At 44.6% G+C, this 22,403-nt stretch overlaps 1 protein-coding gene across 2 annotated transcripts in view; it reads right to left on the bottom strand.

The window, feature by feature from the left end:
- The window catches only part of kiaa0825 (KIAA0825 ortholog), a 74,330-nt gene that overhangs the window by 48,046 nt on the left and 3,881 nt on the right, over positions 1 to 22,403 (bottom strand). For both annotated transcript variants that reach the window (XM_085910458.1, XM_085910459.1), the window contains 14 exons: positions 19,035 to 19,194; positions 18,769 to 18,954; positions 18,523 to 18,699; positions 18,072 to 18,396; positions 10,597 to 10,764; positions 9,038 to 9,120; positions 8,713 to 8,955; positions 7,467 to 7,744; positions 6,859 to 7,009; positions 5,168 to 5,358; positions 4,894 to 5,100; positions 4,716 to 4,820; positions 2,605 to 2,744; positions 33 to 212 (listed from right to left, as the gene is read on the bottom strand). In XM_085910458.1, coding sequence (XP_085766584.1) covers positions 33 to 212; positions 2,605 to 2,744; positions 4,716 to 4,820; positions 4,894 to 5,100; positions 5,168 to 5,358; positions 6,859 to 7,009; positions 7,467 to 7,744; positions 8,713 to 8,955; positions 9,038 to 9,120; positions 10,597 to 10,764; positions 18,072 to 18,396; positions 18,523 to 18,699; positions 18,769 to 18,954; positions 19,035 to 19,194 — 2,594 coding nt within the window. The remainder of the gene's footprint in view (positions 1 to 32; positions 213 to 2,604; positions 2,745 to 4,715; positions 4,821 to 4,893; positions 5,101 to 5,167; positions 5,359 to 6,858; positions 7,010 to 7,466; positions 7,745 to 8,712; positions 8,956 to 9,037; positions 9,121 to 10,596; positions 10,765 to 18,071; positions 18,397 to 18,522; positions 18,700 to 18,768; positions 18,955 to 19,034; positions 19,195 to 22,403) is intronic.

The following is a 22,403-nucleotide window of genomic DNA, read 5'->3' as shown; positions in this document are numbered from 1 at the left end:
TCATTTTATTCAATGGCTGGAGGCTACTTTACCCGCCAGAGTGTAGAGATGTTGCCATACATGCAAACTCTCCAGGTATGGTTGAAGGATCTGAGTTAAGGCCTTGGGGGTGTCACTCAGCCAGGTACAAATGTTGAAAAGCACAACGACAAAGGCATCGCCTGCTTTGCGTTCCTGTGTGGGTAGTTGTGGTTGGCTTTCTTGGCAAAAATCTGGAAAGAAAGGAGAGGGGAGATTTAGAATCCATTGAAAATCAACTGACTCAAAGACATGATTCTCTATTTTATAATTCTGGAAAGTCTAAATCAAGACTAAGGTAATTAACAGCCTCCCAAAGAAAATATAATCATATTATTGCTTAATTTTGTAGTTCATACACAATGTATACATAGCATAGACGACAACTATTAAAAATGTCAACAACTGAAACAAGGACGACGGTTTGTTTTATTCTATTCATACTTTTAAAGGAAAAACATCCAGAAAAAAAAACAGCTCATTGTAGCAGGGGGTGTATGCTACACATAATCCAAATCATTTCAATTTTGTTTTCCTTCCACGAGAAAATAAAAAACATTGGAAAATGTCAAGGCTCACTCTGACATGTGTTAACAGAATGGACGAACAAAAGGTATTGTGGATTAGAAAGGGAAGAAAAACTCACATCTGTGTTCGATGGTTGTGAGGGTACAAAAAAAAAAAAGAGAAGCAGATTTCAAAGCCCCCCCGGCTGTGGGATATACAGCACATGGAGACGGGAAGTGAAAGGGAAGAGGTTTTGACAGGGTGTCCTTCTGGGGTAGCTGTCGAAGCACGAGGCTGACGGAGGTGTGTGTCCAACGACTCTCCATGTCTATACGCGCTGCCGATATCGTGTGTGTGTGTGTGTGTGTGCTAAGTTGACAGGGGTTGCTGAGCAGAGGCCCGTTGCTCCAGAGGTGGCAGACATCCAGCGGTCTGTCAGAGTCGACAGCTATTTGAATAGGGTTGCCGTCGGGAGATGGCATATAAAAAAAAGTAAAGCGCTGCAATTAGTTGAACTTTTGGATTTGAAATGATAGGCAGCCATTCATTTCTATCACACGGGTCCTTATTAGAGTCAAGGGTGAGGTGGAGTGAGAGACTAAACTCGTCACCAAACAATGTTGCCATGGTTACCGTGAACAAGTGTGCTGTAATGTGGCTCTCTGTGGATGAATTTGAAATGATTTGGAACGAAAATGTAACACTTTTGATCCCATGCATGGTCATTATTTTCACGACTGAAGATTCAAATGAGAAATGATTTCTTCTCTGCGATGTCACTCACTTGTTCCCCTCTCATACATCTAACACACTTGTAAAGTGTTGAACCGAGCCGACCTATAATCAGTCTATTAGGTGGTTTGTGCCACTATCTTGTTCTCTGCCTGTCTGGTAATTGGTCCTCAAGGAGGAAACGTTCCGGGTATCAGTCATGTGACCGTGACGGTCCGTGGAAACGGGATTGAGAACAAAGTGGGGTTCTCTGATTATGGCACAGCAGATAACTTTAGTTACCCAACTGCTGGGACATATTTCATTTTCTTTTATTATATTTATTTAATTACACTTTAAATTATTTTTTAAATAAAATAGTGATTTCATTTTATGATATTTATTTAATTTCATTACATCTTAAATTATTTTTTAAATGGAAAAAAAAGTTTCATTTTATTGTATTTATTCGACTTGTCAGCGGGGAGTTTCCTATTGTCTTGAAGCAGGTAAAAAGCATTGCAAACTGCAGTAACAGAAAACATGAATAGGATGAATACAACCAATTACTCCAACATGATCCCCATACAAAAAGATAAGTTCGACTTTTAAAGAAACAAACTGAATACAAGTGTCAAGAGAACACACAATGAAGAAGCTGACAGGGTGTGTTGACCTAACACTTGGATGACACCTTCTGCTGATTTGTCTCCAATTTGTATACCCACACAAAGCCACCACAGATGCTTAGGAGAGTGTAAGCTTTCAGTCTTCCCGCTTCTCGCTTAATTAGGCCGTCACTGCGATAACACGCAAGAGTCAGCGCTTCTCCGCCTTGATATACGGCGCCGAGGCATCCCAGCGCCTCGGAGCCAGACTCTCCGGTCGGCCCGGAGAACGGCGCGGCGAGAGTTGTTATTAATGAGGTCACGATAATGGGAATTAATGTGCGAGCGCACAACAGTCTTTAAAGGTTAGACTGTTGCCGGTACAAAGGGAGAGGAGGAGGAATGCAAAATCTTTAAAGGTCAGCATATGTGCGCTGCTTGGGTCTGTTGAGTGTTTATTACTGCACTCTATTGATTTAGTGGCGCTGATGACCGAGGTGAGGGTGATGATGATGATGATGGCAAGGATGATGATAATGATGACCTAATAAAACGAGAGGGAGATCATTTGATGTCTGTAAAAGTTAAGAGCTTCGTTACGGAGTTGGGTAACGCGCACCAAATGATTTATATTCTGTTGAGAAAAATGAATTTGGAGGCGGGGGAGATGAAAGAATCTTAAATCTTCTCTCAGACCGTATCGTTTCAAAGTTGTGTGTGCACAGCAATGTCTATAAAAGGTCACCCGGACATGACTTACAAGAGTTTTGCAGGAGCGTACGGGGCAGGTGGCAGTCTCTGTGAAGTAGCATTCGCAGTAGCAACCTGGGATTGAATCCGGGGTCAGAGGTCAGCAGCCGGAGCTGACATTCGGAGGCTTCCTGGCCCACAAGGCCGTCTCTGAGAGCGGAGGGATGGAAAAACAAGTTGACAGTTCTGCAGTGTCAGGTAAGAGACAACAAAGGAGGGAATATGCTTCAATATGGTGGATGAGACAGACACAAATCAAATATGTGCTTGAATGGAAGAAAGTCGTTTCATAGCTTCATATAGACCAGGCGGGCATTGTATGTGAAATTAAATTCCTCCGAGTTACAATAGAAGACGTGCTTGAATGACCAATTTATATGTCACTCAATTATTAGATTTTTTTTTTTTTCTACTACCTTAAGTAATTGACTGGAGGATTTTTTACTTGAGTCAATAACTTTAAATAATAATTTTCTTTCTAAGACGTGATAAATTCCCATGATTTCCTCTGACAAAAAGTTGCTTCAGAACCCCAAAACACCCAATTGCTTTCAACTTTCAAGGTACCACTGTGATTTAAATCCACGCAACAAGGTTAAGATCCTTCAGTGTCCCTCTGTCGACTCAGCAAATGTCTTCACTCTCGCTTGTATTCACAATGTGCACCGGGAAGGAATTAGCTCTAATCGTGGCCGGCTAAAAGCAAATTAACATTTGGGAGACAGCCAAATACATGAATATACACCCCCCTCCTACATCTTTTGTATAACCAAGAGGCTGCAGCCAGCTGTGGGTAATGAGCCGTATCCTCGACGTGTGCAAACGTGTGCGTGTGTGTATACCACTCAGTGTGTATGCGTGCGAGTGTGAATGTGTGCACGCCGGCATGCTACTTTATACATCTCAATAAAAGCTAATGGAAGGCATGGACGGAGTTTGTCTGAGGCGCAAGGAGGCGGGGAGGCTTCACGGGGGACGTCTACACAGAAATTAAGCATTCTATTTGAGAGGGAAAGCTACGGCGCCGTGCACCCCGCTGCTTGACGGAGGCAAACTATGCCTCCATCTGACAGAGCAATTTATGATGTCAGTGCGGCCGCAAATCCAGAAGAAATCCTCTTTTAACTGCACTGATAAATCTAGTCGGATTGTGGAACCTCACACACATGCGCACGCACACACACACACGGGCTTAGAGTGAATGAGAGAAGACGGACAGATGGACAGGAGATGTTGCCAAAAGTTAGCAAGACATTGGAAAACAAGCGGTGCAGCAAAACAAGTAGACAGACACCATATCAATATATGTATTTTTTATCCTTGATGGAAAAACACCTTGAATTACTGAAAGTGTTTAGTCACTTCAAGTATTTGTGAAATTTGTTTTACTTGTTTCTGCATGACCCTATCATACTGCCCCTCAGTGGCCAGGTCGCACATTTCTGAAAGTCATCACAATGAATTAATAATATTTTTTTATTGTATTTAATTTTAATTTAATTTAATCATATTATTGTGATTTTTTTTTCAAAGAACAGTGTTTTATAGTGCTATTTAAAAAACACATTACCAAACTATTTGTTAGGTTGTTTTGATGAGGCTGGAAATAATTTGTTTAAAGCATGTGGGTCTGGATGGTTTGTTCATGTACTTTGTGATTTTATTATCGTTTCATTTAATAATCATGACAGTGTTTTCTTTATTTTATTTTATGGGCTAAGGTAATATTTGGCCTCCGAGTCCCGATCCAGTATGTTGTAGGTCTGGCTTCAAGCCACCACCAGGCCCCACTGGCGCCGTTGCATGCAAAGCAAAAAGGTGGGAGCAAAAAAAATAAAGAGGTCATAAAAGTAAACTAATTCCCGCTCGCCAGTACATTGGAGCACAAGTGCGGGGGTTCCTTTGATTTGTGCGCCATCAGCGAGCAGTGACATCACCTCTGGCTGTGAGGGAGATTACAGGGGAGGAGGGGGGTGGGGGGAGTCAAGGGTGAGTGATTGACTGCACCTTGGAGGTCACACGAGTAACCAGACACACGTGTAGGTATGATCACATGTACACATACAACAGAATTGTTCTCGTTGGATTACGATTGATTGCCGAGTTGCGTTCAATACATACTGTATGGCTTGTTCTGTGTAGATGTTTGGTTGGAGATCATTTAGCCAATGGACCGCAGGCTTGTTCGACTGCTGCGGCGTTGACTCATCGTTTTCCATAAATGTTCTGGAAAAGAAAAAGTTCAAACATGAACTGTGAACAACACGGTTCAACAGCTGACGTTTAGCGACACACAAACCTATACAACAACGTTAGCGGCGCCGTGCCGATGACGAGGACCGTCAGGAGCTGTTCGCACAAGCTATGGATTTGGTAGGGCCAGTCGGATCCACCCGCTATGATGGTGACTGCCGATGACGGGTCGCGACGAAGCAAGGATTCGGGACTTTCGCACACGCTCCACAATAGATGTTCCACGAACAGCAGCGCTGCTGTGATGTCACATCTGGTACACGAGGAAAGGAATGTGTCAAGGGCGGTCGGGATATATGATTCTGTCTAGAAGTATCTACCTTATCTGCAGGTGTCTCTTGTATGAAGGTCGGGCCCTAGCGTATCTCTGCACCAGAACCCGTAGTGTTTCCGACAGAACCTGTCCCAGCAAATCTTTGGCTAACTTTGGCGGGAGGACGGCCCACATATCACTACGGAGACCACACAGGAAGTAGAACCACATCTGCAGTGAGAAGGAACAGCGTTCACCCTGTGGGAGGTAAAAGGAGGTTAAGAGATGAAGCTATTTTGTCAAATTTCTCACCGAAAAAAAAGCAAGAAGAACAAAAACAAAGAGTGAGAGAAAGCAGAAGAAAGGTGAACGTCTCAGCGGTCGGGCCACCTGGTTTCTTGTCCCGTTGGGGTTTTAGTCCAGAACTGGAGAACACATTACACTCACGTTTAGGAAAGGTGGGGGGGATTGAAACCTTCTCTGAGAGCAAGGCCAAAGAGGAGACTCCTCATCCTTATGGTCCAACAATAAGCCATTGTATCACACATGGCTCACCAAAGTGTCAAAAGCGCTCATTTTCTTCCCACTTCACTTCATCCATCTCATATTTTACGTCTTTTCTGTCTTTTTCCTCCCAGGAGCAAGTCATTTAGGGATCTGCGTTTGATGGGAGCGTGACCGGACTCAACGTCCGGGATTAAGCCGCCATCCTATGCCTGTGGACTTGAGAGAACAAATCCAGACGGCAAGATCCAAAAGCATATGTGAATGTTGATGTCGAAGTTTTTGCATTCTGGCTCCACTTAACATCCCCCCCCCCTCCAGTATTTTTCTGTACACATGCTGCTAATATATCACATGAAATATTTTCTCGCCGATCATTCATCCACACGTCGATAACTTTCTCTAGGACGAGAAAAAGTGTGGGAGTTGGAGAAAGAGCCAAGGCACGGAGAGAGAAATTTGATGCATCCATCTTAGCACACACACATGGCCTCATCTGCACAAAGAGGCGCAGGCGTGCTTGAACAAAAGCGAACACCTGCGCACAGCAGGTCTGCCCGACACCGTTGACCCAGGGGGGCGGGCGGGCGGGCGGGCGGGAACAAAGAGGCAAAAGCAGCGTATAGAACCAAAGAGGCGAGCCAGCTCTCCATTGGTTTGAGGGCATGAAGGTAGGAGGCCAAGTCACAGGGGCCCTTTTGCTACTTTCCAGACAGTCCCACTGTAGACTGCAGACTTCAGACAGCTGAGCCCCCAGAGCCCCTGGGCTAGCATGGAAGCCACAGATGTTCTCAGGAAGTTCATAGTAGGAGGTTCGCTCAGAAAGGGGAGCCGGGAATGAACGGGGAAAATGAAAAGAAGACGCGGGAAAGCTCCAGAGGGTTCCGAAAAAATCCTACGGTATCCGAGTCGCACGGCAACGTACAGACGGCTTTACTTTTAACATGGATATGAATAAAAGAAAGAGAGGAACATAAAGTTATAAAAAAAAAGTGAAAATTCTATTTTTCTGTTTTAATGTAAGGCGAGTAAATATGTTCAGTTTCAAATATTTTGCAATTTTGTTTTGCTTTTTTTTTTTTTTGCATTCCGTATAAATATGTACTCGTGAATCTATTTGAACGTACGTTTTTAAGAATTGGTAACTCTATTTATTTTGCAGACTTTACAAACATTTGTTTTCATCTTCAAACATTTGTTCAATGACAGTTTCTCTTATTTTGGCATGGTGTATTTCTCCTGTGTTGAGTTTACCTCATAAAATGGTTTGGGGTCAGCCCAGTGGTGGCTCTCGGCATCCTGAAGCACACAGGTGGCGCAAACTTGGATACAATAACCGCTCAGCTGCTCCTTCAAGGCCTCGACGGTTTGCTGGTACTTCTGAACAGGCAGCAAACTCAAGTGGCTGCGGTAGAAAGGAAAAGACGACAAAAACACTCGTGTAAACTGCGCCACTTGAACAATCATGAAAAACGTGATGGATTGTGAAAGTTCACTCTGACATATTGTCTCCTTTAAATCTGCCTGCCTTGATACTTTCCAGAAAGAGGTGAGAGTTTAACGGCGGGGGGGGGGGGCAGGAAGCTTGGAAAGAGGGGGAACGACTAGTGAGGAGAGGAAAAGTATTTTACGACCCAGAAGGGGAACAGGCCAAGTGTCGGAGTAGTGGGCCAGAGGTGGAAAAACAAGAGCGTGGAGGGCAAGCGCGATGCCTTTGGAGGGGATATATGGAGGGCGGAGGTTAAGGGGCTATTATGAAGCATAAAAAGTCACCAGATGTAGACGCAATATGGGTGTCATTACCACTTGCCACTCATTTTCATTTTCTTTCAAACCCCCGCGCTAGATGCACGCCAACTTACACTTTGGCTAAAGTAGAAGTTGAGTCCTTCAGCCGCGCGTGGTAGCGCTCCAATCGATGGAGTATGTAAATGCAAGTGGCTAACAGAGCAGGCAGGTTCCCCAGTGGGAGAGAGGACGGGACTTCCAGGGCTCTCTGCTCTAAACGCTCCAGCACGGCTAAAGCTGCCCGGCTGCATGCCTCCACGAAGCTTGATGGAACTTCCAGGAGTGAGCTGTTCTTGCAGGCGGCTGCCAGAGGTAGCGAGGCATCCAGCTCGTCCACCACTGGAATACAAAACTGAAGGGAAAGTGAAGGCGATGAAAGTTAAAGCACAAACATTTGGGGGAATAAAAATCAAAGCAACCAAATAAAAAGCTGCATTTTGAGGAGATTGCGATCTTGGAGTGTACTTCAAAGCACTTTTACAGTTATCCGAGTCACACAATGGCACTGGCTGCGAGGACACTTGAGTTGAAGAGACTCGCAAATTAAAGAACGTGACCATCTACTTTACAGCCTTGCGTTACAAAATCAATTAAGTGCATGCAAACAAATGAGGTATAACAGATTAGCGATATATTATTGAAAGGGATCAAGGGATCCTCAATAAAAAAAAAAAAAAAAATCATACCATTCACTGAGAAAAAAGGAAATGTTTGAAACAAAGTTAATACGCTTGATGCAATGCTGCTTTTACCGGCAGGATTAGAATGAAAGAATTCTACCATCGTTATTTTGAATGTTGCAGTCCTGCGGCGCCAACTATTTGCCAAATGAAGACACATCTTCCTATTTTTTTTTCTAACTATTACGCAGTACTCTCTTTTATTGCAGGGAATTAAATATTACCTAATGTGCTTCCTTTTGCCATTGGCAGGCTAATTCCAAAGAGCCACAAAGAAAAGAAGTCAAGACAAGACAGATTACAAATTTGTTCTAAAGAGGCGCAAACTGCAAAGAAAAGTGAGATTTTTTTTTTGTAGTCCTTTTTGCAGCTTTTTCAAAAATACTGTGAATGTTAAAATGATTCCAAAAGTCATTTGCATAGTTTGAGCCTTGAAATGTTTATGAATTATGAATTCATGATGTATATTCCATCGCAACCAGACCGGTCCCGTCTGTGGTTTCGAATGCAAATGCATGTATAACCTTTGTCCTGAACGTCTCTAATCTATAAAACGTTGACCTACATGTAATGAAGTTGCCCAGACAAATTTTGACACTCAGAAGAAGCAATGAGAGCTGTTCCAGTTCTTCTGGCATACCTTAGCTACCATGCTCGGAGTGTCTCTGGGTGAGTAGTCGTCATCAGTGACATTTATGTCGCTGTCATGGATGCTCCTGCGTCCACTTAAACTTTCCAGCGACACTGAGTAGTGAGGCAAGGAATGAAGGGCTTCTTCCTGCTGAAGACTCTTGCTACAAACATCATCCAGCACCACTTTGACACAGTGAGCCATATGAGGGACCAGTCCGCTAAAGGCTGACCTCCAATCAAAGTCCAGAACCTTCAAAAGAGCAAAATAGATCAATCTGTCATCTTCCTGCTTCCATTGAGTCCTTTTAGGTTCTAAGGAGAACATAGCTCACCTCTGATGTGTGAATCGTTGGTGTTGGGAATGTCCTGCTTAATCCTGCCACATCTGGCTCCTCTTTAGCTTTTTTTAAAATGCCTATATGGAATTAAAAAAAAAAGGTCAGAGTCCATAGGATGACCATTGAAGGACCAAATGACCCATTTAAATAAATACTAATGATATACTGCATGATCATTATGACTTATTCTCATGGTGTGTAAAATGAAAGCAAGTGTGATTCTGTATTTTGAAAATTCCCTGCTGTTGACCTACTAGTCAAAATAAGATGTGGTAACCAGAGAGTATCAGTGAATAGCTCAAAGGAGGAGATGGGGAGGGGGGGAACAGGTGGTAAAGGCTAATGGTGATGCCGTTACAAGTCTAATTTTCAGGGGTTTAGAAACCAATTCAACCCAGATGGCATAAACTGCAGTCTGGAAGGGGTAATTCCGGGAGGGGATATTATGTGGATGCGTATGTGCCGAAAGGGGGGGGGGGGGATGTGACGTGAGACAAGAGTACAAGATGCTGGGTTGGGTTGCAATTAAAAAGCATGCACATCAAGGCCAGAGTATCCTAATCAGTAGGCAAAGAGTGAGACCCCAGGCGAGGCAATTTAAGCGAACACGAGCGCACGCAACGGAAGAAGAAGGAAGCAGCCAGCACATCACTTTTTGACCTTTAAGCCCGTTTAATGAATTTCTGGTAATTAAGCCATTTGATTGCCTGGAATTAATGACTTGGATAACTGGCCTTTAAAGGCTGTTTACCTCTCAGTAAATTGAGCCTTTCTGCAAGTCTTGTTTTTATAAATGTAACCTTTATGGAAATTATGACACGCGCCAAAAAGCTCTCCGTTATTTCTATGATCGGAGAGTTCAACTGAGAAAGGATAATAAAGGGGAAACTTAAAGTAAATTCATTCTCGACAGCTAGAACGGTACTCGGTAGAGCCCGGACCTCTGCCAAGGCTGATGAATAAACTCGCTCGAGCTTTAATGTCAATAATAGGGAGAGTCATTTGACACTTATACGGCTATAAATAAAAAGAACTGAGTCTTATTGTGGAAAATCACAGTCGATAATGTTCTACTCCGATTCTGTCCGATAATGTTCATTCTGAACCAGTTGCCAGACGAATGAGAAAGACATTATTTGGAGGGAAGAAAAATGTTCTTTTTCAAATTGTAGGATTCACTTTTGAATGGAAAATATATTTTTGGTATCAATATTAACTCATTAAATGCCAAGAATTAAAATCAAAACATTAAGTGCCAAGGTGGAGTTATTTTTTTATTTTTTATTTTTGTGTCATTGGAAGGTGGACATGCTCCTATTGTGAATTAGATTTAAATTAAATTAAATAAATTAAGTGAATTAAATTAGATTTGAAATGTTTTGAGGACCGCTAATGAGCCAAAACCGCTAGCATAGGGTAGCGGGGCAACAGTGCAACAGAAGTTTTTATAAAATGGCGCCATTTCTACACTTGTGATCAGTGGCTGACATTGAACGAGTTCCTTTGGAAATATGGAGACTTTTCCTCATATCATAAATTCCATGTAACGTTACCTTTGACACAGGGAGCGTCCCCTGTGCAATTCACAAAAATCTCATTGGTGACCATCTCTTTGACGTTGCTCTCATAGGCCAGCAGTGTGCAGGCCAGGCGGGTTAAGGCCTTCAACTGGTGGGCGGTCAAACTGAAGCTCCGACTTTTCACGGGAACTTCCATCGGCGCTGTGGAGAGAATGAAATGTTTGTGGATGTTTGGAGTGACACAGATACGGAGAAGTTGAGAGCCGCGCTAAAGTTTACAGTTCAGTCGAGAATAAACAATTTCATGAAAGTAGGTTTCTGACATGCGCTCATCACAAAACACCCACAACCCGCAGCCTCGCCTAGCACGACACCTCTTATAAATATCGACCCATTCATGTTTTCCCAATGCACCGCATAAACAAAGAGACAGTGAGAATATGCAAAACTCGGCACCCCCTACAAGTCACATGTGCGCATCCAGCTCTCCTGGTACAAAACTTTTTTTTTTTTTTTTCCCCCCCTAACCCGAAAATGACCCCTTTTTGGCAAATATGGATTTCCCATTTCGGAGGCTGCCAAACACATCACCCGGGGGATGTTCCGCATTAAGCGGGAGAATGGGTGGCGGGGAAATATGTTGCCATACTCCCCGACACATGCACAAATACTTTGTGTTTGCCTAAATGAGCTCCGTTGCAAAGGCATCTGGGACTGGATGAGCTCAGCGTTAGCCTTGACTCGCAAACATGCTGTGATGATTGAGAGGGGGGGATAATTGTGACATCATAGCCCCTGGATTTTAATATATATATTGTTAAACAAAATCTGACAATATGACAACACAGTATCCCCAGGGAATCGTCTCTTAATCACGTTTGAGGTTTGACCCGCTCTCGATGTCTGGGTGATTATGAGATTATGTTTGTGGGCACACTGTGTAAAGCTGGTCATTTTGAATAACTTCATTTAGAGAGGACACTTTGGCACACATTTGCACATGTCACTCTTGGATTATAATTGCCATCCTGTGGCCGCCATGCAATATAGCCTGACCTCGAGTTTGTTGCTGTTTTTGCAAATTGTCAGCGTACATATCTATTTATGTGCACGTGTGTGTGTGCAGGCATGTACGAAACGGCGGGTGAATACCGGAATGATTATTTGGTGCGTGGTGGCATTGCTGCGTATGTGCAATTAAACTGCACGAAACCGCCCCCTCGGCAACTCTTCCGTAATGGGGTCCGGTGGGACAATGCTGCACGCAGGCGTGACCCGGGCTGACACTCACGAGGCCATCTCGCACATTCAAGCACGCAACACCGACCGTGTCTATTTGCGAAGACACCGACACGTCGCCTCGGAGCTTCGGTGTAAACACTCCAAAATGGATGAGGCGGATGGAGTGGCTTTGTGGATTCTCCGACCGCTAATCAGAGCGTAGCGTCTTTTTCAACCGCCACTCCATCCTTATGCTGGTCATCACCTTTTCTAGAGCATCATTTTGGTTGCCAGCATTGGAGTCCATTTAGCATCCTCACATAATTCTCCACTTGGCCATGACCTTGATGTTTAACAGGGCCCCCCCTTTCCCCTCCTCTCCTCCAGCTGTATCAGTATTTATGGTTGTCTTGCCAGACAAATAGCCCTAGAGTCATAGCCGTCTAGTACACCGCCATCTAAAGCTCATTATACCTTTGTCACAACAGTGAGGGCAAATGGAAGCTCTCAAAGCAACTTGATGGAGAGGGTGTGTTTAAAAGCACCCAGGTGTGTCATACGACACGGCGAGTCGCCCGATGACTCGGGGACACGAGCGGGCGGAAGGGTTCAGCCAAAGGTCAGGGCGGCAACAATCAATGAGGGACGGGCCGTTGCTGAAAGCCGGCAAAAATAAGATCTTGAAATAAAAGACATCATCCGTACCATGTGATGATGTTCTTCCAGACAAAAATCGATGTTAGCTTATATTATCGGATAAATCACAAAAGAAGCTGACGTATAATAGTCAGTATGCGCTGAGGTGAGTGCGAGCCGTGTTTGTGTGAGTCCGGTCTCGGTTTGTAGCTTTTAACAATGACAACAACGTAACGTAAACAGAACAAACAAACAGAGCAGGTATTTTTGGCGAGCCATCAGTCTTCCTCCCGTCTGCCTCTCCTGTGGGTTCCATCGCTAGCTCCATAGCATGCACCATGGGCACGCACACACACACACACACACACACACACACACACACACACACACACACACACACACACACACACTGTCATACAAACACACAAACTGCTCTTGACTGGCAGCGAGCACAGACGGAATGGAGAGAGAGCGTGGGGCAGGTGGTGGAGAGACGGAAAGAGAGGGAAGGAGAGAAACGGGGAAAAAAGGGAATTCCCTTAGCAGTTGTTATTGATTCCGGTGTTTACGGGCGAATAGTTTAATGCCGTTTACAAAACAGAGCAGATGCAACCAGTGAGCAAAAAGGTAAACAATTGCTGTGTGGCGGGCTGCCAAATCCCCAGACTGATGTATTAAACTCACGATGAAGAGCATTTCCCCTTTGGCTGCACTTATTGCCACTTCATTTCCTCTTAGCTCACAACACACTCTCCTTCTTGGCGTCGCTCTCCGTCCCCGCATCCCTCTTTTCTCTTATCCGAGAGGCGGGTACGCTTTTTTGCCGTCTGCTTATTTTCTGTCCTGCTCTGACCCAGGAGGCCCAGTTGTTCCTAACACAGCCATTAGTAAGGGAATTGCGAGTGTCTGACATGGCCGAAAACCAATTATGAGACACTTTCAACCAAATGATACCCAAGTCTTTGGGGAATGGGCAATCGCGCAATCATTTGGCCACTGATTTAATTTCTCTCCAGCTAGAGCGTCTCACTATCGCTTCCCCATTTTTTTTTTTTTTTTTGCTTTCTCCCATTCTGCCTAAATCGGACCACCGGGACTTTGGTGTGAAGCTGCTCTTACCCGCTAGTTTTTTTTATATATCCAGCACATTGGGCAAATGGGCGTGTGACGCAAACACTTTCCAGGTGATTTCTGGGGCATGTTTAGCCACGGTGTAATTCAATGAGGCAGAAGAACCTCAAAAGGCCAGTGAATTTTATCCCATCATGCACAATAAAAGGTCAAGGTGCATTACGTATGACATCAATTTCTTCACAGATGCAAGCTGTACTGCAGAGGCTACGTAAATGAATTGAGAACACAAGATTTTGATTGGATACACTCAAATAAAGTCCAACCTTCCAAATCGAAGCTGGTTGTGTTCACTCCCACAACGGCGCACATGCACGTTATTTCATTGGACTGGATGTTCAGTGAAAACGTCACAAGAGGGTGTCGTTATATTGGAAGACTAAAAATGGCTAGAAAATCCATGTTTGGCTTTTGGCACCTTTGTGGTGTCCTGCCGAGTAGCCAACCTTGCGCAATCATATTACAAGGTCTCAATGCGGCCCGCTAAGCCCTGTGACAGCCGCGGTCCTCTCTGTCAGTTTCGGCCCACTGCTCTCTCAGACAGCCTTATTATGGGAGGCGTCCTACTGTGATTCCCAAATAAGGACGCTGACACATAAACACAGCATCCCAAGCCCCGGTGGTCCGTCCTTGGGGCTCTGGCCGCCGAGGCCGCAGCAGGGAGCTACCTGTCCTTCAAAGAAGGGTACTGTAGCAATATTTGATATTTATATTAAGTTGCCTTGTGTGTGTGTGTGTGTGTGGGGGGGGGGGATTGCTATAATGAGTGACAGGGGAATATTTGTGAATGGCATCGACTTTTTTTTTTTTTTCCACGTGTCTGCCCTTGTTTCGTCAATGACTCCTACTCGACTTAAGCAAGCAACACGCAGAGGATTTGCACTTTTTCGCGTGAGGAACGTTTTATTTAGAAGTCGTGGCTTTGTGCCCTTGCTTGCATGATTATTTTCAAGTCTTCCGTGCACCAGATACTCGTTATCACAACGTGTGGGCCGCTCTTGATAAGCTAGTCATTTTTGTCAATAGAGGGTACCGAGGAAAGTGCTCATATCCTTGAGGGTTTTCAAAAGTAATGCATCAAAGCCCATTGTGACCACATGGAGTGCAAAAAATAAATGGCAGACATAATACAGGTTGAGAAAGATCATTTTCTTTGATTTCACTCAAGTTTGCAGAACCGGGACTCGTCGTACTCTACCCAGATAGACAAACATCTATAAAGCGCACACACATGCTCAGGTGCGCATAGAAATTGCCCTCCGTCAACACAACCGCCACCCATTTCCTCGCCCATAATTACATGGTAGGATGCGCTTGCACGTCCCCGGCTGACAGTGTGTATAAACTCAGGCAGAGATATGATCTAGTGAGGAGCTGCTCTTATTAAATATTAACAAACGCCATTCCCAAGTAGCCTCAATCCTCACAAGCAGCAGGCAGCGACTCCGCCGAGCTTCCTCACGTCACGACGCAACCTCTTTCCCCACTGAATAGGATGCTGAGAAAGAGTTCAAAGAGCGACAAAGGGCAAGGCAGGTAGGGGGAGTATATGCCGGGGATGAATGCGCTCGTTGTACGGGTTCAAACTCCATTCGGCTTTTTCTATAGGGAACTGCCGACATCGTCAGACCGGGGAAATTAGTGAAAGTGGAATTCAAATCGGCGCTATCAAAATGGGCTTGGAAAGCGTTTGAAGAGAATTTTAAAAGTTGGTCTTCTCCCCCGGTGGACTATTGTTAAGGAATAAATGAGATGTGTGCATGAAAAGAAGTTGCACAGAAAATGTTTGATGTTCATATAACCACACATGCATAGTGGAATGCCAATTGGAAATTGAATGACTGTATTTATTTTTTAAAGATATAAAATGGCAATTTTCTAAAAGGGCCAACACAGCAAGAAGCTGCATTTGGTGACACTCAACTTGTCCACATATATAATCAAATTGTGTCCAGAGACACCAAAAATAGCTTTTGCGTGCCACTCCTCTTAGGGATGGACAAATAAAGTCATTGAATTGATCACTTTGTGCAGGAAAATCTATGATCACAATTTGTTTTTAAATTGGATGTATTATGTATAGTGTCATTTAATTCCTCATTCTTATAATTACAGTATGAATACCATTTTTAAGAATCTCTACTTCATTCTTTAAAACGGATATAATGAAGTCCAATAATAAATGAGGTAGAATTTAGTTTGATCTGCTCCCGCACCACCAGACTAACCAACAGCTTCCTACTCCAGGCTGTTTGGATCCTGAACTCTCTCCCCGCTCCACCCTCGGCTGCTTTTTGGGCCACGTTGGCTGCCTTGCACTACTCTTCCGCCATATTCTGACTGTCTGCTGTATGCACACTTGCTCCATTTTTGCTCCTCTTATTTATTTATTTATTTATTATTTATTCATTGCTCTCATTTATTCATTGTATGTGCCTTCTTGTTTTTACTTGTTACTTGAATGTTTTGTTTGCCTGTGATGTAATATGTCTTGTCACCGTGGGACAGTTGGAAACACAATTTCGATCTCTTTGTGTGTCTTGGCAAGGGAAGAAATTAACAATAAAGCAGACTTTGACTTTGACTTTGATTTATTAAAATTATTATTATTATGTTTAAACCTAGGGCGGCTCGGGGGAAGGTCCGGGTTCGATTCCACCTCCGGCCCTCCCTGTGTGGAGTTTGCATGTTCTCCCCGTGCTCGCGTGGGTTTTCTCCGGGCACTCCGGTTTCCTCCCACATCCCAAAAACATGCTTGGTGGGCCGATTGAAGATTCTAAGTTGTCCCTAGGTAGGAATGTGGATGGTTATTTGTCTCTGTGTAGGTAGATTCAGAATCAGAGCACACGTTTTGTTTAAAAAAAAATAATAATAAAATAACGAGTTTAAATTCAGATGCACACCAAAATAGACTAACTCCAGACATATTTATTATAAATATCACTATGGACAATTTTCATTTTTCCACTCATGAAAAGACAGACTCGGGGAAGTGCGCGAGTAAAACTTAAAGCCCGAGCAGCCCGTCTTCACATCTGTCTAGGTACAATGTCAGCGTCTGCCTTTGAGGCAGTCGGGTTAAAAAGAGATGGCAGATCTTGCTGTTGAATGCTATTAAATGCTTGGCTGCTTTGACAGTGGCTGATGCTACAGACAACGCCGCTCCCTGGGGAACCGCAAGAGTCTCCCAGGCATGGCTCTTATCAAAATATACCTACCGCCTGCCTCCGCGGCAGGAAGCCACAATAACGCAGCAGGGGGAGGACAGTGAGATCTAAAGAGTCACTGGATGCTTATGAAAATAGAATCATTTTGTGTTACCCTCGTCGTAATTGTTTTGACAATTATGGGCGTAGCGTACAGTATAGATAGTAAAGTGTGAAAGCAGATTATACATTTCTGTTCTAAACCGGGGCTCAATAAAAGCCACGGGCGTTTGGGTGGCGATCATGGGGGGTTCTCAGGATTTTTTTTTAGGGGGGGGGGGGGTGATTACCCAAAATGTAATCCCAGCTGTAGCCCTCAAAGCTGCGTCGCAGACAAACACCTCAACTGAGCAGAAGCAAAACTGCACAACACAGGTCTCTCGTTCCCTTTGGAGCCGTGTTCTGCCTCCGGTGCTACATTTGACGGTTTGTCGAGCGGCACGTAGGTGTGTAGCCTCGGCTACGTTACGTGATCAAACGGGCCGACTGACGCATGGCCAATTATCTCGGCTGCCTCCTCTCATCTCACGTTTAAGCAGAGGGGAAGGCGAGAACCAAAGAGAGAGGGAAAGAGAGACAGAGGGAAAGGCGAGGCGAGGCGAGGCTGCCGGCGTGTTTATCCAAGAATGGCAGATGTAAAGACGCTTTTCGCGCTGTTCCACAGGGAAACTGACATGTGCACAATTTTTGAAAAAGTAAACAATGGCTCACATGTTTTTTTTTTTTTCGTAGCGTAGCCGTAGCGTCAGCAAGTCCTAAATAAGTCAATATGAAACAAACAAAAGGAATATGCAGGGGGATTAAGTATTAAAAGTACACTTTTCTTTCGTCTCGGGCTACGACATCAGTGTCAATGTCACGCTGACAGTCTGATTTTTCTCCCACACGGAAAATTGGTGACGAGAACTATCGCAGCAATTCTTTGTTCCCGCTCTTTCTGTCCTGTAACGCTACTCTGAAGGGTGGGGGGAATGGTTTGAGGTTAATTTCTCATTTGTGTACTCCCGGAGCCTTGACCCGAGAGGTGTCTTTCTTGACGAAGAGAGCAGACTGAGTCAAATAGGAAGGAGGAAAGCAATTACAATGGGAATAGTTACTGACAATCACCTTCAAGGTTCTTGGCTCATGGCCTCACACACGAAAGCTGGAATGTAATGGAAAAGTGAAGATGAAGAAGATCATTTTTGAAAGGTTAACAATGGCGGTAAAAGCTGTGCAGCAGCACATTTCAATAAATAGCTCAAAACAGGAAGCAAACGACGGAGATAGAAGCTAATTGATTCATCAACGGGTGTTAAAAGAGACGGGACTTACCGACCGCCGCTCGAGACTTGGACGAGTATCTTTTGATCTTGCTGCTGAGCATTGTGTTGTCCCTCAACGCTGTCTCACGCTCTCTCTCCAGCAGGGAGGACAATTCACTCGCCACGGGCCGGAGATAGGATGCATTTAGGAAGCCCAAGATGGCGTGCGGCTCGACGATTCTCGGAAGGACGCGGAGGTCCTCGTTGAGGGCCTGCGTGAGAGCCGGGACCACCGAGCGGAAGGCCTCGGTCACTCGGTCAAAGCCGGTTACACCCGCTGGACTGGAGGACATGGCGGAGTGTAGAAGAGCCAGCGTGGCTTGGCCTCTTAGTCCCTGGATGGATAAAGAAAAAACAAAATACAGTACGCTTCTCCAGATACATTTACACCGAGTTTATTTTAATTGATTTCGTATTTAAAGACTCCTCATTCCAAAGCAAAGGTTAGAAATAGCCGATACCTGGTAATGAGTGAGTACTTCACACTCGGGGTACAAAAAGCACATCTGCTCCAGGCGGTGGACTCGTTGCGCGATGGACAAGGAAGGTGCTCGGCGAGTCGCTGCGTTTTCCGTAGACAGCCGCTCCAACAGATAGCAGCGGAGCTGAAGACGGACATCTTCCCACGCTACTTGGATCTTAGCCGAACAAAGCAAATCGTAAAATCAATTTACGAATCAACTCGCGGTGGCGAGAAAATGTATTACCTCGGACGGCGAGTCGTCTTTGATTGTATGTATCGAGGGAAAGGGAGGGGCGAGGAGTTGATGAGAGAAGGACAAGGATGAAGATGGGATGCAAGGAAAGCAAACACCCCTCTGGGATGAGAGGTTGAGTAAGAGCTGCAGTGTGGCATCTTCTCTTCCTTCCTCTTTTGACCTCAGGTAGTCTTGCTTCAAAAACAAAAAAAGAAATGGCTTGTCATAAAAGCACAACATGGACATGCTCTAAACTCAGCCAGCGTTATGATCACCAAGCAAGTGAAGAAGTCCATGAGTTCCCGATGTCCCGTGCTGACATTGCTGAGCGTTTTGACATCGAACCACTGCAGGCATTCGGTCGGGCTGGGCGGACGTTCGGCGCTACGCGAGTCTCCCATTTTGGCCTGCAGCTCCGCCAGATGTTGTTCAATACTGAGGGACACAAGTACATTGCATAAGTGGAAAAGCCAAGACAGCTATTACAGATAATAAATCCATCCAATGTGGTAAAAAGAGCACATATTCGACTAAATCTTAGCAATAAGCTAGCTATGCATTTGATCCACGTTGCTTTTATATTGCCAATAAATCTTTCTAACACTCAACTTGCCAGCAAGTGTGTGTGAAGAAGATTTACGGCTGGGTATCCGTAAAACAACTACTGGGAGATTTTTTTGCCGCAAGACTGTTCACACACACACATACTTGAAAGTAACCCAAACACATGGCCGCCATCTTAAACATGCAATTGGAGGACCAACAATCCGCATCACCGTTGGTCCTCACATGGTTTGTCTCTCTAGCTTGACAAGATAGAAGGCAGATGTAGAGCACACAGTGTGTGTGTGTGTGTGTGTGTGTGTGTGTGTGTGTGTGTGTGTGTGTGTGTGTGTGTGTGTGTGTGTGTGTGTGTGTGTGTGTGTGTGTGTGTGTTGTGTGTGTATTCAGCAGCTGGTGTGAAGTGGACTTCCAGATCGACCTTTTTGCCATTTCCCGTTGTGACTCAAAACATTTCCAGCACAATTAGGGGAAAAATTTATACAATCACATCGTAGAGATATAATAGTTCTCTTTGTCATGACCGAGGAGGAATTATTTTCAGTTACAGTGTCATTTTTTTCTCTTTGTTTTATATGCAGAATAATTAACACTAAAAGTCTAATAAATAAGGAGTGTATATGGTGATAATGTGATTGCGTAAAAACATCAATCCTTTTAATGTAGCGATGCGTATTCATATGTGTGCATGACGGTTCGGGCTCATCCCACCCCCCCATCAGACGGACCCTCATCCCCCAACTGCGGCTCTATAAACTGCCTCCTGCCTGCTCCTGGGCCATTAACACATCCAGATGTCTTACAATGGCAACACATTAAATAAGCGTTCAATCTGACATACTTTCATTTCAGAGGGGAAAAATCGCAAGGGGATAAAATGTTATAGACTAGTCCAAACGTCTGTGCACTAGAATCAACACTGCTGATTTTAACAACCGCTTTGTCCTCCCCTCCTGCGCCATCTTCAAAACAGGCCTGATTGCGTATCCCGTGTAAATAGCTGTTTGGAGCGGACTCGGTGTTATGTTGTTGTTTTTTTTTATCGCTATCCTATTTATTGCCGAGCATGTTTCAGTTTGTGAAAGTGTTTTTTTTGTATTTATTTTTTTATTATTGGAACACAAACAAATGCTGCTGCATGTTCAAACGCCTAGTTGTTTTTTTTTTTCAACTAATATTGAAAAAATAAACGAATTATTTTTTTAATTAAAAAAAATAGTGGAAAATAAAAAGAATCAAGCAGATATGTTGCTGTCAGATGCCTCAAAGAAAAGAAGATAATGTCTGTTGATCATCCGGGTTCTGGGCTCCACACCAGCGCTTGAAACAGACAGCAGGTTTGAAATGGGCCTCCATCTGTAGCGCACTTTTCACTCGCTCACTCAAGTTCATTAAAAGCACCGCGCATAAATGAAGCACGATTCCGATCGGAATGTTACAACAGAACTAAGGTAACTTTTAACTGCCGGACGTCGAGCTTGTTAGTCTGGGATTCGGGGAGAAGTTAGATGATCAAATGAGTCACGGACTTATATTATCGGCTATGAATAAAGTTTTGTCATTGCGCAAACTATAGACCAATGAAAGTCAAAGGAAACATCTAAAAGCCAATGTGCCTGTTGTTAAGCCATACAAAAAAAGAGGAAAACTACATTGTTGTATGTTTCGGGGGACAATAGTTTGCAAATGGGGTGATGAGTGGAAAAGTTTGACTGCATTTTTGGAGCGACTCTTTACTTGACTTGCTCTAGCACTTTCCTCATTTCCTCTCTTTCGATTAGCCCTCCTAACAGACATGTGCTGAAAGTTATCTAGTCAACGTGGATGGCCTGTGTCAGGAAACTCCATCGCTCTCCCCACAATGTTGTGACCTTTGGCTCGCTGGCGTGAAAGCTAGCCGCCGCCTAATCAACTTGGCAGGATTAGCTCTCATCCCGCAACTTCCCCTGGCGGCAGCTCAGACACTGGCCGAAGGCACATAAAAGGGAATGTGAGTGAGAAAGAGGAAGGTAAAATGTGTTGGAGGGAGAAGGAAAGAAAAAAAAAACAACAACAAAGTAACTGCAGTAAATAAAACCATTCAACTGTTCCGGTAAAGGATGACAATAACACGTGATGGCAAAGAAGTGGAAGCCCAAGGTAACAAAAGAGCCCACGAGCAAAGGGAAAATTGATTCTTTTGGGCCCCCTTGACGAACACGTCGGTCGCGCTGGCGCTGTTTAAGAGCCATCTAATTGTTTTTCACATCGGCCTAGCTAGACAGTCATCCCCTGTCACCTTCCCCCCCCACCCCAACCTTCAACATCCATGCAATAGAAAGGCAGCCAGGAGGTCTTTTATTAGATATGATGGCACATTTCACAGCTCCCTGACTTACAGAAACCCAATCCCACGATTAGTCAGCGCTTTGACGTTATCTTAAGTTCCTTGTCGGAATTAATTTAGTGTGGGTGGGCTGCTGTGTGTGTGGGGGGGTGGGGGGGCTGTCTGTCGCGCTTCGCTCCCCACTGCTTGCCTACAAGAGGTGGGAGTAAGGGAAAGAGAAAGACCCTTTACAAATCAAGCCCAAAAATATGGCCTTCATCAAAGGAGCCCATTCTGTCACGGGAATGGGAGCAAGCGAGGTTGAACGAACACACTGAAAGCTGACCCGGCCCGGGCCCACTTAGTGCCCTCACCTGCCACCGGAGGAACCGATAAGGCTGATCAACACACAGCAAAACCAAATTCTTGGCAAAATATCGCTTATCGCCAGTACCTGATACTCGCCAACACGGTCTTGTAATTCGAGGCGACCAGACGGGGTCACCGAATCCTCCGAGTCGACGCGGAGACTTCATTAAGGTCGCGAGCCACCCGAGGCCACACCGAGTCCCATCTGATGAAAACTAATGGATTACAGCATTTCAATTTGAGGAGAGCAGCTCTGTTGTCAGCCTATCTTAATCTCCTTCAATTAGGGAGCAACTCTGGGCCAGATTTGGGTTATTTGAGAAGTGGGAGCGAGACGGTCACTCGCAATCAGGTCGGAGGCCTTCACGTTGACAAGCTCGCACCGTTTCCGTTTCCTTTCAGATATCCT

This window comes from Syngnathus leptorhynchus, chromosome 4 (assembly GCF_054491065.1).
Source record: "Syngnathus leptorhynchus isolate UIUO chromosome 4, UIUO_Slep, whole genome shotgun sequence".
NCBI classification, from domain to species: Eukaryota; Metazoa; Chordata; class Actinopteri; order Syngnathiformes; family Syngnathidae; genus Syngnathus; species Syngnathus leptorhynchus.
Note: the sequence above shows the minus strand (reverse complement) of the source record. Positions and strands in the feature narration are given on the sequence as shown.